Source organism: Peromyscus eremicus, chromosome 18 (assembly GCF_949786415.1).
Source record: "Peromyscus eremicus chromosome 18, PerEre_H2_v1, whole genome shotgun sequence".
Lineage (NCBI taxonomy): Eukaryota > Metazoa > Chordata > Mammalia > Rodentia > Cricetidae > Peromyscus > Peromyscus eremicus.
This window is the reverse complement of record NC_081434.1, coordinates 45,840,783-45,858,860: the sequence shown is the minus strand read 5'-3', so window position 1 is coordinate 45,858,860 and position 18,078 is coordinate 45,840,783. Positions and strand designations below refer to the sequence as shown.

Below are 18,078 nucleotides of genomic sequence, written 5' to 3'. Positions count from 1 at the left end.
TTCTAGGACACATTGACCTGAAATTTTCTCCTCTTTATTGGAAGAAATACAGCTTATGAATCGGTATTGCTTTTACTGTCTTTAAAAAAAAAAAAACAAAAAATTGTTTAGAACTAATGAGCTGTTGTTTTATTTCCTTTGGCCAAACTGAAAATATGATCTAGATTTAGAACCATTGCTGGTCAGAGGGACCAGATTTGAAAAAAAATGTTAATATTAAAGAGAAAGTTTATTTTTCTGTAGATTACACAGTTCTCAGTAGGATTTTTCTTTTAGAAAACAGAGTGAGACGTTCTGCACTTCTTTATCTTTTCCCCTAAGTACCAAAGGTATTTGGGTTTCTGATTGCTTCTACTCTAAGAAGGTTTGTGAGTCTGTACTAGATCTTTTTCTAATGTGAAAATAAATGTATGTCATTCTCTTAGAACTGATAAGGGACTGGAGTGTGGCTCAGTGGTAGTCTTCTTGTGCTGGGGTGTGGCTCAGTGGTGGACCACTTGGGCTGGGGTGTTGCTGGGTGACAATGCTCCTGCCTGGCAATGCATATGGTCTACTTTTGCTGCCCAATGCTTCATATTGGAGTGAGAGGGAAGAGAAGTATTCTTTTGGCTAATGTGAGGAATTTCTTATATTAACAAGTGTGTAAATTTTAACAATATTAAGAATATTCTGGGTAGCCTGACTCATTCTTCTTCATACTTACTCTGTATGTAGGAGCCTCAAAGGGGCCTCTGCCCATTGGAACCAAGGTAATATATATGTTTCTTCCAGCTACCAGGCTGATATGCTATCTTGCTGGCCTGATGGTTCTCTAGGAATAACATTTTGTTTATGTCCCTGGAATGTCACAGTAAATGTAGACCCTCCAAATATGAATTTTCCCATGAGTTTCTTTCTCAAAGTGAAATAATTAATTAACTAATTAATTTAGTGATGCTGGTGTTAATCCCACTGGTCAAGAATAAGACCAGTACCACAGCTTAAAGCCAAATTTGAAGCAAGCTTTAATTAAATACTGGCCAGGTAGATGGGCTCTGGCCAGGTCTACACTTAGGTTCCCAGGAAACGGCCCTGAGTCATGGTTTGCAGTGTCTTAAAGTATTTTCCATCAAGTACAATCAGGGGCAAGTGTATATTTCCTGATATATTTCCTGCCTATGTACCTCCAACCCACATGTGATCAAGCTCATCCGGTGCAGATGGGTCAAACAAACTTGTTTAGGGGAGTGAAAACATGTGGCTTGTTATCTCCCATAAACAATAGCCTCCAGCATTTCAGGAACTATCAGTCCTTGGGCAAGGGGCTAACAGATCAGAGGCATTTTTGCTTCATGGATCTCTAAGGTACAGTAATTAAAACTTAACATGTAACTTTGACTCTCACATTCCCCACTTGAGTTGTATCCTGAGTCAAATTCCTGACTCTGTAATGGGTACCTGTTTATGTTTTGATCTAATAAACATCAGCTTAATGGTACCCAGACAGGAATTATCATTTAGTTAAGGCATCAATGATGCAGGAGCCAACAGCAATTAGCATAAGCAGAAGGGTCAAAGGCCTTGTGATGGCTGACATCAGAGTTACTATCTAAAAGGAGCCTGGAAATGAGAATGGGGACCAGTCAATTACTTCGTGTTCAGGTCCCCTTTTATACAATGATTTTTTTTTTTTTCAGTACAGCAAAATTATTTCTAATGATTTCTGAATGGTTTGTATAGAAACAATTTTCTCTTAAAACTATACAATAACCTCTATTTTACATAGAGCAAGTTGAGTACCCTATTATATTGTAGAACTATATCAGCTAATAAATCTACCTGTTGATAGATCTGGGTCTGTTTGTTTTTAACAGGTACCTTTCCTGGTATGCCATAGGTACTATAGGTAGCTTTTTGTCCCCTATGCTAAAGAGTTTCCTTTGGAGCTAATATTCCAGCCTGTTGGGGTGAAGTACTGTCTTCTGTAACTACTTCCTGCTGAAACTAGGATGTTGTTGTCAGGGTCTAGGAAGCTGGAATGTTAGTCAGAGGTGGAGAGGGAATTCAGGCAATGAGGCATTCATCAGAAACACGTGATTCTCTGACCCAGCTGAAGAGACAGGGAGAAATCACATTGATTGGACTGGTCCACATCAGCTTTCAGCCAGTCCAGGGCTCACAGTCATTTGGAACAGGTTGTAGTCAGCAGCTAATTCCTGGATGGTGTCTGTCAGCCAAGTGGAATTCTGCTGAGAGAGATATAGACTAGGGACAGAAGTTTAAAATTTAGGAACATAAAGGAAAATATTACATTTGGAACTTTCAGGTCCATTGTTCTGGTAGTTGGGGGGAGGGATGAGTCCCAAGACCAGGAGAGAGAGAGAGAGAGAGAGAGAGAGAGAGAGAGAGAGAGAGAGAGATATCCTCAAGAATAGACAGGTGAGGAAACTCAGGCTGTACTTATCTAGAGTTCATTTGACATGTGAGAGGTGGATCCAAGTCTTATGACGTCCTCAGTTCTCTGAAGCTTACATGAATTTTTCAGTTTATAAACAGACATAAAAGTTTTATATATATTAGCATTACTAATCTGTACTGAAATCCACATTGTAGAAAAACCAGGTAACAGATATCTGTAAAACAGCTGGAGTAGATTCACACCTTTGAGTCCTAGCAAAAGCTATAGGCTTGGGCTAAAAAGCATGGAATTTTTTCATCTGTCCAGAGATCAAGATACAGATTAGACAACACCTTTAGCCTGATGAGAAGCACCTTAAGTCTATACTTAGAAGACAACCTAAAGGAATTTAAAAATCTTGAGCTTGTGACTGAACAGTAGGTAGTCAGTGCTTTACCAGCTTATCAGAACTCCATTGATCAACGCTAAAACTCTGAACTTTTGAAATCTTAGTGTAACAATAGCATAGGAAGGGGAAAGAAATGTGAAACATTTCCGTTTTCACATTCCTTTAATCACTTATACCTTTACAACTTGCATTTACACACCTTAAATCATTTTCTGAGACCCTCAGAACTTAAGCTTTCATAACCTCAGACCTTTATACATCTTAAAACATTTTCTTAGACCTTCAAAACTTGCATAGACCTTTTTCTTTCCATCTAATCATTTACTAGAGACACAAGTAGTTATTACTGAGAACAGTCATTGCAAAGCATGTTCCTTAAGTGATCTGTTTATCTTTTAATATGAAGCCTGTTAGCAAGACAAGCCTATCTGCCTTTTCTCAATAGGAGACCTAGTAGCTCTAGAAAAAGTAAGGCTTTATTTTTACATCTGAAATGAGCTAACAAGCTGGCTGCAGCCTTGGGGAAGAACCTGGTTGTCTGCTGCTGCTAAGCTGACAAAGCTGTAGTTAACCTAGCCATCAATACCATCAGAGATCCGAGAAGGATAAATTCTAGTAGAAAGTATAATCCAAATGGCCTATATATCAATTAAAATGACAGAGACCAGTCCATTACTTAGACAGCCATCCCAGGCTGCTGTGGTCTCCATGGTGTTGGGGGCAGAGACCAGGACAAGATCAGTCTTAGCCACCAGGCCCATAAGTTGAGAGTTTTTCCTGTGGAGAAGGAACATGGTGGTCACCGACCTTATTTTGTTTAGGCAAAGTGGGCAATCCACTCTCCAGTGTCCTCCTTGTCCACAGTTTGGGCCAGGTTCTGGCAGCAGGTGTGGCATTGCGGTGTTCTTGTGGTTAGCGTTACTACAATCCAGGTGGAGTCCTCATGGTGCCACATCATCTTCTTTGGAGACCGTGGGGTCACTGCTAGGAGCTGGGGTCTCTGTCACAGTAAGTTTTTCCATTAAATATTTTAGAGGTCCTGTAAAAAGGTCTTTCAACCCCAAAGGGTCGAGACTTGTAGGTTGAGAAGCTGCTCCAAGCCCTTTGCCAGACTGCTTATATCATCATCCTACTGCATCATAAGATAGGAACATCCCAATTTCTAGTGTTTAGTATTTGGTGCTCATAGCTGTGGTCCTAATTTTTAACCTTTTTAAAAGTTCAAATATTAACAATATAAAACATTTTATAAACTTAAAATGTTCCATAGATATTGGTAAAATTATTAAGGCCACTCCACGTAGTTAAAAGGAATATTTATTTAGTGGGTAACTTACAAATGAAGGGACAAGTAGGTCGCGGGATCTGGGGAAGGTGTATCGCAGTCCAGCGGTGTTCTCTGGAGCTCTGCTCGGTCAACCTCCACCGTCCAGGGTCCAAGAAGAGAGAGAGAGCTGGCCCATCCCAATCTCGGGTCTCCAGGGTCCTCCCTTGGCCCTGCCTTGCAGGCGTGACAGTTGCTGAAGCCTCAATGGGGGTTGGAACTTACAGATCAAAGCTGGAATGGCTACCCACTACACATAGCCTTTAAATTTAAATATTTTAAAGCTGTTCCTTTAAAAAAAAATCCAGTTTTTTATTTAAATTTTCTCTAAAACTCCAAAATTTCCTCTTAAAAAAGCTTAAAATCTCTCAACCATGTGCTCCTGCAATATGAAATATAAAGTACCTTTTTCTACTTCAAGAGGGAGAAAACAGGGCATAACCACAGTCTGTATGGCAAAACCAAGCTCCAACAGTGCAAGCAATTCAAAGATCTGGGATTCATTCAAACTTTAGGTTTTCTCGAGGGGCTTGGATTACCTCTTTGGCTCATATACACAGCCTACCTTGTAGGTCTCAGCCTGCTCCATTTTACTGTGGCTGGTGCTTCTGGTGACTAGCACATGGTACCAGCAGTTCCAAAACTTCTAAGGTCCACCGATGCAATTGTGCTCTCTTTAGGAACTCCCGCCCTGCCACACATTGGTAAGTCTTGGCTGTTGCCCATGACCCCTTCATGTCTTTAAAACCAACATCACCTGGGTGACTCTTATGTTATAAAGTCTGGCCGCCAGCACAAGGTACGTTCTTGCATATGAAAGCATTGAGGTGCAGCCTTAATACCTTATTAAACAAGCATTGTTTTTAAATTCTTTCATAAGCCTTGTTTCTAGGACAGGACAGAAATCATACAAAAATCCATCCTAATCCAAAATATCTTGGAGAATTGTTATTGCCTCATTGGTAGTCCACACCATGTGGTCACCTTTAATCAAGATGGTGGTGAAATCACATGACATCCATCTTCTCCAATCAGCAAAGATGGCTGCCAGCCATGTGGCTGCCTAAAGATGGTGGCAATCAATGTCTTGCTTATATCCCAAAATGGAATCATGCCACGTGGTTCCTTTAAGATTGCCTATGCATAGATGTATAGATTTTTAACTATTAACTCTCAGTGTTACTAGGTTTTTTAAACTTTTTTCACAGATTTTAAACCATATCCAATAGTATAAACTTAGAAATCTTGAGGTACAGATTTATTTTCACACAGACCAATGTTTTGACTGTTCTGCTTCACTTTCTTTCCCCGTCAGTGTCAGGTGGATCAGCTGACACAGGCCATAGAGGAAACTCTTAAATATGCCTGGGTCTGGAGAAGGGAGGGCCACCACCCAACTCTGGAGCCAGCTTTCCAATAAAGTAGAGCAGCATAAAACAACTTTAATGTCATCCACACCAAAAAGACTTCTGAACTCCTGCTAACCCAAATCCAGTGACCAGAGAGCTCAGAGATAAATTCTGAGGCCCCGCCATAAATGCAGCCGTGGCAGCGGTGGTGACTGGTGGCTGGCAACAGAGACAGCAAAAATATCCGACCCATTTCTGTCTCAGCTCCATGTTTGCCACAACACTTACAGACACACCAGAAAACACAGACAGACACCACTTTCTGAAGAAACAGACAGACACAACTTTCCACGGGAAACAAACAAAATTTTCTAACCGACCAGACCCAGGTGGGCAGGCAATATCTGTTTGCCCTGGATGAGAGAATAGTGGGGCCCTGTCAACCCCCCTCCATGTCCCAGCTAGGGATCTCACAGAACAGAACCAATCTGTGGCTCACCAAGGGACCTCTGTAGATGCTGCATTTCTCAGCATGGCAGTTGACTTCCACAGTCCTCAAACTGAAGGGAGCCTTGGAGCCTTGGAACATCTCAAGGCTCGTGCCTCCTGAAGAAGCCTTTCAACTCCGGATGGAGTGAAAGTCCAGCTTTAGAATTTGGGTAGGTGGTCTGAATCTTGCTGGGGACTCCAGAAAATGTTAATCCCATCGGCTGAGAATAAGACCACTACCACAGTATAAAGCCAAATTTAAAGCAGCTTTAATTAAATACTGGTCAGGTGGATATGTGAAAATGTGTGCTTACCCGTGCTTACCTGGTGTCCTGTGAGGTCAGGAGGTATCATATCGCCTGGAACTGGAGTTATAGATGTTTGTGAACCATCATGTGGATGCAGGTGATAGAACCTGGGCCCTCTACAAGGGTAACAATTGGTCTTAACTGCTAAGCCGTCTCTTCAGCCCCTCCCCATCCCTTGCCTTTTCCGAGGCCTGTGACATCAGCTCACAAATGCTGTGTTTTAACAGGGACAAGTCAGTCTGGCGGAAAATGAGGTTGTTTTAACAGAGATCCATGATGTTTGAAGGATCTCTGGGGATGATGAGGGATACCTGGGGCCCATGGGAAGGTTGATGCACCACTCTTTATTTGTTGAATCAATTACAAATCAAATGACTTGCAGACACGGTTTAAAGCGACGGGGTTTGGTTTGGTTTGGTTGCCACTCTGAATGATTCTTGTCAAAGCATTTTTTGACATAAATTAGATGAGAAATCTTGATCTAGTTTATTGTAATTAAGCAAAGCAGGATGGGAAGGCTACAGGGAGGGTAGCCACTTGTCTTTTTCATCATTTTATGATCTGTCACTTTTCTAGGATAAAGTAGGTTTAAATGTCACATTTCAAGTACCTATGTACTCTGATAATTTTGTCTCAGGTTTCCAAACATTGTACAATTATTTTAAGGAAAAAAAAAAACTATGAAAAGAAGCATGTGTGGAGTCATATTCTCCCTACCCTGGTTGTTACTTGGCTTCTCAGAGATGTGATTCCTTCCCCATCTGAAAATGAGGTGCACTTTACAATCCTGCCTGCACTTGATGTAGTGTGGCTCGGTCTCCCCTCGCCCCAGCCACAGTCATTAAACACAAGCTGCCTTTCCCAGTGAGGCACATCTTAGAGAAGAAAAAGGCCTGGCCCTCCTTTCGGAAGGTGACACCACTCATTCCCACTGAGCCTGCTGTGAGCTTGCCCAGCAGTGAGCCCAGCAGAGAGACGCTCTAATGGCACCCAGGGCCTGGTGCAATCAGGGTGAAGCAGATGGAGAGTTCCTGGTAGGTGATTGAAGCGAGTACTGACTGATTACACAACATGCTGCAGCTTTTAAAATCCTTGGTCCACACATGCTATTGCACTGTGCCTAAGCTGCTCAGCTTTTTAAAAACCTTGGTCCACACGTGCTATTGCACTGTGCCCTAAGCTGCTCTCTCTGTCCAAGGTGTCCCCATTCACTGGACACGGGAGCGTAGTGATTGAGTGACTGTTCGACAGACATTAGCGAGGACATGGACACCATGTGGGTCAGAATGTTGCCTTCTGCTTCTATGCTGAGACTGCCCTGCACCACCTCTGAGACGCCACAGGAGACTTCTGATGCTTCCCCATCCGCAATTGTCCCATGTCTTTTCAGCAACTGTGGACTCAAGATGTGTGTTCTTTGTAAGACTCTGAGAATCACAGTTTCCCACACATCTGGCTGTCCCCTCCCCCAACACAAGGAACAGGAAACCACTTTTCCCCTTCCCATGAATAAAACTAAGAAAGTTATTATTTCTTTGTGGTCTTTCTTTGAGATCCTCTGCTTGTTTTAACTCTGAAATTGCACATTTCTGAGGCATTGTTTATTATTTATTTATATGATCAAAATACCCTATCGCTGGATATTATAGTCTTATTTTTTAATTTTAGGGTGATACTTTAAAGGATTTTAAATTCCAAAGTGTCTCTGCCTGCTTATCTGTCTGTCTGTCCCCTTTTTCTCCCCCCAAAACACACACACACACACACACACACACACACACACACACACACTCATACACACACATATATGTGTACATAATATATATATATATATATATATATATATATATATATATATATATATATATATGAAAGACACAGAACTTGTTTCAACCCTGTCTAGTTCCATGGCATTCAGTATCTCTTCTGTATTTATTCACCTACTCTGTAAGCACACCTTCCATTCTAGGAAATGCTGTGACTGTTACAGCTCATTTTATTCCCTTTGAGAAGGGCAATCTTTTTGCCCTTGTTTGATTCAAGAGGGAAAATTAGATCTCAAGTGCTATAGGACGATGTGATGTCTTAACTAGTAAGGGCAGGAACCAAGCTCTGAGTCTTCCAGGTAAAGGTGGCTGCAGGGCACAGAAGAGCCTTGGGCTGTGTGAGATCTGTAGCTAGACTCAAGGGAAAGCCGAGTCCTGGGGCCAGACTGGTGTCGACACGGCTTATGTCATTGTGTCCATCACCTCTGTCTTGTTCCATGATTGGTGTGTAGTATGACCCCAGTAGTTCAAAGTAGACACCAGTGAAATGGTGAAACGGATGGAGAGTTTTTTTTAAAAAAAAACATTATTTTAAAAGTAGTTTTGGGCCAGATGTAGTGGCACAAACCAATTCCAGTACTTGGAAGGCAGAGGCAGGATGATATCTGTGAGTTGGAAGCCAACCTTGTCTACATAGTGAGTTCCAGGCCAGCCAGAGCTGTGTGTCATCTTCAAATACTCTCTCTCTCTCTCTCTCTCTCTCTCTCTCTCTCTCTCTCTCTCTCTCTCTCTCACACACACACACACACACACACACACACATACACACACACACACATACATATACATACACATGCACACACACGTTTCAATCCATTTAGGTACTGGGCTTAATTTGTAGAGGTACTATCACATTAATGCAAATCTTTTTCATTTCCCCCTAGGTCCAACAGGAGCAGTTAAAGATGCGTAAGTACTTGACATTTTGTTATTATAACCCCTCTCTCTGAGAAAGGCTGTTTTTCATGATTCTGACCTTTAGGAGTCTAGATATGACTGAAAAGACATGGGACATTTTCTGTGCTGTGCACTTGTAGACATCATTTGATTGACAGCTCAGTGTGATTTGAAGGATGTTACTATTTGTGACTTTTCATATTAGTCCTTCAGTTACACTGGCATTCTTACTTAGCATGTCAATAAGAAGGAATATGTTTGTCTGTCTATCTTAGCCTGTGCAGAGACTTGAGTTAGCAACAAATGATGATGAGACAGCCTAACATGTCACCCCTGGGACTCTGCTGTGTCTGAGAGCTGTTCAGGGAGGAAAGGTTACTCATGTGAACACTCACTTGTTTTGGTGGTAATAACTAGATAATCCTAGATACACTGGGGGATCTTCCAGAGTTCATGTGTTGGAGAGTCCATCCTCAGATTCCTGTGTTAATACTTGGAAGCTTTGGGGAGCTAATTAGGGTTCATGGGAGTCCCCTTGACGCTGGAGTCCCCTTCTTGTCATTAGTGGGTTTCTAAGAAGGGGAAGGGAGACCAACCATCTTTGTCTCATGGTGTCCCCAGCAGAAGCTGAGCATATGCCACATTGTGCTCTTGGACCTCACAACTTCCAGAACCACAACCCAAATATACTTCTATTATTTGAAGGTTACCTGTTCTCAGGTGTTTTGTTACAGCCATGGAAACTGGATCAGTTTCCTTCTGTATAATCTGTGTTGAACTGATCTTCAGGCTGTAGAACTTAATAATCAGGCTCCTCAGGGTGAGGTTTCTCCTGCTCGGGAATGTTGTCCATGTCTCCATTGCACTTTCTCTGCATTCTGCTGAATTGTATCTGTAATCTAGGTAGCATAAGGCCAGGACAGGAGCTCACTGTTTCAGGGGGTTTCTGGTTACAGTGATGCCCCAGTTTCCTTTCTGTTGTGGTGAAAACATACCCTGACAAACAATTCAAGGGAGAAAGCATGACTTTGACTCAGTTCCAGAGGGACACAGTCTGCCTGGGCAGGGAAGGCAGGCCTCAGGGACAGGAAACTGGCTGGTCACCGTGCATCAGCACTCAGGAAGCAGAAGGAATAGGAAGTGGGACCCACCCCCAGGATAGCACTTCCTCCAATGAGGCTACACCTCCAGAAAGTTCCACAACCTTCCCAAACAGCATCACCAGTTAAGGACTGAGTGTGCAAACACACCAACCTGTGGGGGCCACCTCACATTCAAACTGAAACCATGAAGGTTGGGATTCACCTTCCCGTCCCGAATTAGTTAGATGATGGAGCCATGCAACGTCAAGAGAGGATGTAAAGATCTGGTGTTTATTTGGTGAAGCTTTCTGGGGAGAACAGGGTTGCACACAAAGTGGTCCACTGAGATTGGGTGAGGGATGGGCATGCCTTTGGTTTGTATTGTGGTTGGGGAATGTTTGGGGTGAGAGATCCTACGCAAAGACTGGGTTTGACTTTCCTTATGGCCAGGGGGAAATGTCCAGGCTTTTGTACAGCTTGTGCAGATATCATGCTGGAGGGGGAGGGATGAGATTTGAAAACTGTCAGTTGTCCAGTATTAAAAATAGTCAGACTTTTTTTTTTTAATTACAAAGGAGAATTCAGAGAAGACTAGAGTGGGGTTATAAAGACTTCTGGGAATTAAATAGCCATTTCCTCTGAGACTTTTGGGCACAAAAGAAGCAGAAATCACTTGCTTCAAATTCCTGGCATAGTGCTTGAGTTTCCAGTGGTTTCTGAAATTACTCTAAATACATTCCTGCCCTTGTATATTGTGTATTAAATGAAGTGGCAGTCTAAGTGGCATTTATTATTATAAAATAGAATATGATAAAATGGAAACTGTTGAGGATGCTGGATGTTCTGCAGTGTCAGATCGCCTTTTTAAAAGTTTTTAATATGTTTATTTATGTGCATGTGTGTGTGCGCGTGCACGCGCGTGTGTGCGTGTGTGTGCGTGTGTGTGTGTGTGTGTGTGTGTGTGTGTGCACTTGCGTATCACGATGGACATGTGACAGTCAGAGGACAACCTGTAGAAGCTGATTCTTTCATTATACATCAGCCTTGGGGACTAAACTCAGGTCTTCAGGTTTGTCTGCAAGTACCTTTCCTGCTAAGCCATCTAGTTGACCCAAGATTTGGTTCTTTAGATAAAAATAAATAAGCACATCCGTTTCATCAGTGAACCAAATTTTTTAATATATGGAAAAATTAAATGAACTTTAAGAATAAATTTCTTTGAAATTTATAATCAGTGAATGTTTGTACACTTATTTTATGTTCCAATATACTTGGTGTCACGTGACAATTTCTTAGGCATAAGGGGGCATCAAATAGAAAATGTTCTAGAAGTCTAGCTTTAGGGAAGGCCTCTAGTTCTTACCATCTTTTCCTTTTTCTATTCTGCTGTCTGTTTCTGTGTGCAAGAATCCAATATAACAAAAGGCACTTTAGTTGAACACTGTCTACTGGTGGCCAAGATACAGTGATAAGGGCTCCTCATGAAAATAGGCAGAATGAATGTTGGGCTGGGGCTTCCTGTATGAGCAAGAGTTCATGCAGAGAAGAGGAAGAAAGGTGAGCTGTAGCTAGAGTTTTCCTGCCCACGGTCAGGGCAAATCTCTCTCACCCGCCAGTCCCACAGCCACTCAGACCCGACCAAGTAAACACAGAGACTTATATTAGTTACAAACTGTATGGCCGTGGCAGGCTTCTTGCTAACTGTTCTTACAGCTTAAATTAATCCATTTCCATAAATCTATACCTTGCCACATGGCTTGTGGCTTACCGGGATCTTCACATGCGGCTTGTCATGGTGGCGGCTGGCAGTGTTTCTCTCTCAGCCTTCCACTTCCCAGAATTCTTCTCCTTGTCCCGCCTATACTTCCTGCCTAGCCAATGGCCAATCAGTGATTTATTTACTGACCAATCAGCAACACACTTGACATACAGACCATCCCACAGCAGTGAGCCATGCAGAGAAGAGAGCATGATAAAAGGGCTCAGGCTCACAGAGCCTGGCCATCTTCTAAGCCCTCCTGGAGCCTCTGGCCAGGACGGGAGAGGTGTAAGATAGCGCCAAGGATTTGGGAATGGCTTGTGAAGGGTCTCTCCTAACAGGCCAGGCATTAGGCTTCATTTGCGAATGTTTCAAGGGCCACTGAAAGTATTAAGTGGGAGGAATTAAATGGTTCTGCTTGTGATCTAGGGTGCTGACTCCTGGGATTGTGTGACATGGGGAAGAAGGAGGTACCGAGGTGTTCTGAACTTGGAGCCACAGAGGTCAGCCAGCAAGTGGGGCCGTGGAAGGAGAGGGGTTGTGTAAGCACGGTGCCTTAGAGAGTCCATGTGCTGAATGACCGAATGGAGAAGGAAGAGAAGGGAACAGTTTCTGACTTGAGCCAAGGATGTGGGTGGTGATTGCTCTAAAGAGGGCAGAAGGACAGGTAAAAGAAGGGGACCAGCTGGCTGTGGCCATCACCACATCCATCCCCTCAGCATGGTGGTTTCAGCTGAGTGGAGCGAGTAATAACTGAGTCAAATTGAAAGGAGAAACACTTTCAACATACATAGCTTTACTCCAGAAGAAACAGCAGGTTCAAATTGATGTTTCAGGCCTGTAATCCAGAGACTTGACAGGCTGAGGCAGAAGGATGGCAAGTTCAAGGCCAGCCTGGGTAACTTAGTGAGAGCCTGCCTAGAAAAGAAATGTGCAGAGCAGGTTGAGGCTGTGGCTTCTGTAGCTCCATGGTAGAATGCTTGCATGAAGAAGAAGAATATACATGAACCTCCCATCCCAGTACCACCAAAACCAGAACAAAAAGCAAGAAGATCAAGGAGATTTGGAAACCACAGAAAAATACTATTTTTTAAAGTGAAAGAAATCAGCTATGCCCTGACCACTAGAGACATCCATGATGAACACGATTAACACTGAAACAGTTAAACACAGATTTTGTTGGTGTTTCATTGTGGTCATGCATGGCTTTTGACACTGAATTCTCTAACTGATCCTTGCTTTACATGCAGGAGATGTGTGTAGACCTCCAGGCTAAAGAGTAAGAAAGGCTGTTTAAGTTGGGGCTGAGGGTTGTCTGTGTTGGAGAGAATAATTGATAGAAGTAGGTCCTAGGCTTGGAATTAAAACATAAACCATAGATAAGTGACAGCCTGTGTGAAGGCATTTAGAGGGTTAACCTCCCTGAAACAGACCTACTTACAGAAGTAAACTCTTTTACTGGTTAGCTCCCTGTCTCTTTAAATTATGGTGCAGCGACAAATAACAAAATATATGTAATTCCCTTGGCTGATTCACACACTTGCAAAAATCAAATGTGTTTTTTTTTTCCCTTTTATTTAGTGCGTTATCTGAGCTACTTGGCACCGATAGGTTGTGTTGGGATATTTTGGTTGGCCATGGCAGAAGTCCAGTTTAAACTTGGTCAAAACAAACAAAGGAATCCATTGGCATGTGTTGGTGGAAAGGCTCCAGGGGTCTGGCTTCAGCCACAGCTGGATGCAGGTGGTCAGACCCAGGAAGCTGCTCTCTCCAGCTGCGGGTTGCTGACAGCTTTTCCCAGGCCATGGGGGAGATGGCCATTGATTTCCTGTTAGCTTAGCAACCCGGTGGGAGCAGTCCCCTTTCCTTTAGTTTCATCTGAGACCCCATCGGGAGGACAGTTTGCTGGTCTGAGTCAGGGGCCTGGAGAATGTGGAATTGTCAAGGGCCTGGGCCTGGCCATGTGCTTGATTTTGGGAACCAGTCATACAGCCTTGTCTAACCACATGGCCAAGGCTGGGAGAGTGGAGGTTTCTCAAATGAAATGTGGTAGTGTGGAAAGAAGGGGCAGTTCTGAACCTTAGGGTCGATGTGTTCCCAAAGTCTGTCACTTTTCATACTTTAAAAGTATTTGATTAACAAAACTATTACATTAGTATTACTAGTATTAATATTAGTGATACTAATGTTAGTACATATATTAATTATGCATAATAATGTTTTCTTATGACACCTTCATAAAGGTGTATGATATATTTTGATCATATTCACTTCCTGTTACCGTCTCTTGCTGTTGCCCAAGAATCTTGATTTTTAAAGATTAAACATTGTTTGTAAGACTATTATGAATGTTTCAGAGAAGATACTATTAAATAAGTTAACTCAGATTTAATATTTGCCTTTGAAAACAAACAAACAAAAAATCATAGCTTTCAGATTTAAACAAATAACTCAAGTTCTTTCACTTAAAACTTAGGGAGTGAAATTTTATTATGATTCTTTTTAAACAAAGCTATTTTATTGCCACTAAAGTTAGTGAATATAGAAAAATATCCAGAAAACACATTGACATGCAGCCTTAAAAATTAAATTATGAATATCCAATCTTAATTTGTGGTTTGTGCCGTGTGTGTGTGTGTGTGTGTGTGTGTGTGTGTGTGTGTCTGTCTGTCTGTCTGTCTGTCTGTCTATCTATCCATCTGTCTGTGTGGTGCGTGCATGTGAGTGTATGGGTATACACACCCATACATACACATGGAAGTCAGCAAGATGTCCCCGCCTATTGCTGTCTGCCTTTCTGTCTGGAGACAGGTCTTTCTCACGTTTTATTAGGCTGGCTGGCCAGCAAGCTCTCCGGATCTGCCTGTCCCCTCCCCAGTGCTGGGCTTACAGACACACAGAGCAATGTCTAGGTTTTTACAAAGGTCCTGGGGGTTTAAACTCAAGTCCTCATGCTTGCAGAAGACATCTTAATGTCAATGTCATGGCCTCTTCATGTGCACCCATGAGTGAACACATACACACACACACACACACACACACACACACACACACACACACACACACAAATTAAAGTTGTTCTGTATGATGGCTATTCCTGGTTGTCAACTTGAGTACACCTGAAATTAATAAAACCTAAAAATGGAGGACATAACTGTGAGAGAATTTTGGTTAATTTGAAGTAGGAAGATTCACTTCTAATCCAGATCTTTGAGACAGTAACACATGCCTTTAATCCAGATCCTTTGAGCTGGGAAAACCCAACTCTAATCTGGGCCATGCCTTCTCCTGGAAGTCTGTATAAGGACAAGGACGAAGGCAGCTTTTGCTCTTAGCCTGCTTGCTCTTGCTCTCTCACGGAAAGTCCATTCCTTCACAGTCAGCCATTGTTGGATTAGCTAGACCACAGCCTATATAAAGAGAATATATATATATATATATATATATATATATTTATCTCATGAGTTCTGTTACTCTAGAGAACCCTGACTAATACATTCATTCTGTGTTCTGCAATATCAAATATCAGTCAAGACTTAATTCATTATGGAAGATTATGAAAGGACACTCATCTCAAATGTATACAGATTTGTATTCATCTTAATACTTAAATTATATTTATATCAAATAATTATTTTTAAATATACTTATTTATGATCAGTGAACGTTTGGTTTGTATATTTATTTTATATACCTCTATACCAAGAGTTGTGTGAAAATTTCTGGGGAGAAAAGAGGCTGGGAGGTGATACATGGCCTCAGTGTGTATTGTCCTGGTGAATGGTAGCCATAATTATTAAGGGCTTAAAGACTTTTGAACACATTTGTCTGAGGTTCTGTCATGAAAACCTCATGGCAGAAGGCACAGAACAAGGAAGGCCTTGCTGTAAGTGGAAGCCATAGTTCTTGTTGGTCGTCGTGGTTGGATTTCCATAGATAGGACCCAGTTGAGTAGGAAGGGAGGGGGGGATCATTAGGGATGGAGAAGGATAGATGGTGACCAACCAATGTCTGACTGTAAGACAAACCAGGCAGAAAAGGAAGGGGAACCCAAAGAGTTGATGCGTGGGAGAAATGGGACATGGGGGACGTGGGCCCCAAAGGGCTGATGTGTGGGGGAAATGGGACATGGGGACATGGGCTCCAGAGGGCTGATGCATGGGGGAAATGGGACCTGGAGGATGTGGGCTCCAGAGGGCTGATGTGTGGGGGAAATGGGATGTGGGGACATGGGCTCCAGAGGGCTGATGTGTGGGGGAAATGGGACGTGGGGGACGTGGGCTCCAGAGGGCTGATGTGTGGGGGAAATGGGACATGGGGGATGTGGGCTCCAGAGGGCTGATGCATGGGGGAAATGGGATGTGGGGACATGGGCTCCAGAGAGCTGATGCATGGGGGAAATGGGATGTGGGGACATGGGCTCCAGAGGGCTGATGCATGGGGGAAATGGCATGTGGGGGACATGGGCTGAAATGAAGGCGGAGCCAAGAGGATGATTCTAGGAAGATCAGAGAGAGAATTGTTTTCTCCCTTCGGGTGGGATTTTTTTACTCCAAAATGTGAGTGGTTTCATGAGCCAACCCCCATGGAGCAGCAATGGGATGGTGTCACTAGTGTCATGGGAACATTTAAAAACCTGTGATGGGTGTGCTGATGAACGGGTCTTGGTGATCAAGTAGCACAGTTGTCTTAGTTAGTCTTTCTATTGCTGTGATAAAACATCATGACCAAAAGCAACTTGGGAAGAAGAGGGTATTTGTGGCTACACTCTGTCACTGAGGGAATTCAGGGCAGAAACTCAAGGCAGGAACCTGGAGGCAGGAACGGAAGCAGAGGCTGAGGGCCATTGTTGCTTACCAGTTTGCTCCTCATGGCCTGCTCAGCCTGCTTTCTTACATTCGCTAGGACCATATGCTCTGAGGGTGGGGTGGGGACAGGTGTTAGGAGAGCACCTCCCACGGTGAGCTGGGAACTCCCACATCAATCATGGGTGAAGAAAATGCCCCCACAGGCCAGTGTGGTGGGGGCATCTTCTTAATTGAGGTTCCCTCTTCTCAAGTGACTCTAGCTTGGGTCAAGTTGACAAAACACTAGGCAATACAATGTCACACTATTCTCTATAAATGTGTAAATGTATTTGTCATTTTAAAAAATAATTTAAAATAATTTAATTGTAATAGTTAAGAAAAAAAGGAAAAACAGAGGGGCTTAAATCGTGAGACAAAGGTTGGATGATTTTCATGGGTTTCAACACCAATAGAGCCCGTGATGGAGAGACAGGCTTTGGGTAAGAGCCAGAATCTGTAGTGCTTTTGGAGTTTTTATAGCAGGAGCAAGACTCCAAAGAGGAGATGTTCTGAGTGTTGGTGGAACTGGCCCTGTTTGAAGCTCAGTGGGGAGCTTAGGAGCACTTGGCTCGGCCTTGTGTTTGGAGATCCTAGGCTGTTTGAAAACAGCTGTGTCCTTGAGGGTTTGAGCAGAACTGACCCTGCAGGGGGGAAAGGCGAGGTTTCTGAAGGTCAGGAGACAGCGTTTTCCTGCCTTGCTCAGAGCAATTGGTACCTCTGTCACCCACCTGAGATGACCCCTAACGTGGTAGGTCTTCCTCATGGAGAGAGCAATCAGTACATCAGTGGAAGGCTGGGGATGCAGTTTAGCTTTTGAATCTCCCTCCTCTGTGCAGAGGTTAAAAGGCCTGGCTTTGACCTCAGCTCACCAGAAGAAAAAAATGCAGCCAGTCTTGGCTGAGGAGCTCATCCAGGGAAAGAGTGAGAGCTAGAAGAGCTGAAAGAAGTTTTGAAGTTTTAATGAATTAGCTCCAATACGGTCCATGGCAGCAGAATAATTCAGTTGGAAATCACCCATAACCGTTTGGTGGATTTAATCTGAACCACAGTGTTGGTTACGTTTCTCATGACTGGTGTTGGCTGAGCGTTAGTTCCTCCTGGCAGGGAGGGCGTGGTGGCAGGACCATGGGGCAGAGCCTGTTCATATCACCAGGAAGCCGGATGTGAGGCAGGAACAAGAGGAGGCTGTGCCTTCAAAGGTCCACTCCTTCTGTCAGCTAGCCCTACCTCTTGAAGTTTCCACAGCCTCCAGAAATTGTGCCTTCAGGTAGGGCGGGACACAGGTGTTTAAAACATAAACCTATTGGGGGTCAATTTCAGATTCAAACCTGAGGAGCAGGGGGCACCATTAATGAAAAATTGTAAAGAAAGTGAAATGATTAGGTTTACACGTGGAGAATTATAGTATAAT

The 18,078-nt window shown here is 43.1% G+C and overlaps 1 protein-coding gene across 2 annotated transcripts in view; it reads left to right on the top strand.

Moving 5' to 3' along the window:
* C18H12orf75 (chromosome 18 C12orf75 homolog) overlaps positions 1-18,078 on the top strand; it is a 40,514-nt gene that overhangs the window by 9,191 nt on the left and 13,245 nt on the right. For both annotated transcript variants that reach the window (XR_009375112.1, XM_059245588.1), the window contains exon 2: positions 8,967-8,991. Coding sequence is in view for 1 of the 2 variants with exons in the window: in XM_059245588.1 (XP_059101571.1) it covers positions 8,967-8,991 (25 nt within the window). In the remaining variant the exon portion in view is untranslated. The remainder of the gene's footprint in view (positions 1-8,966; positions 8,992-18,078) is intronic.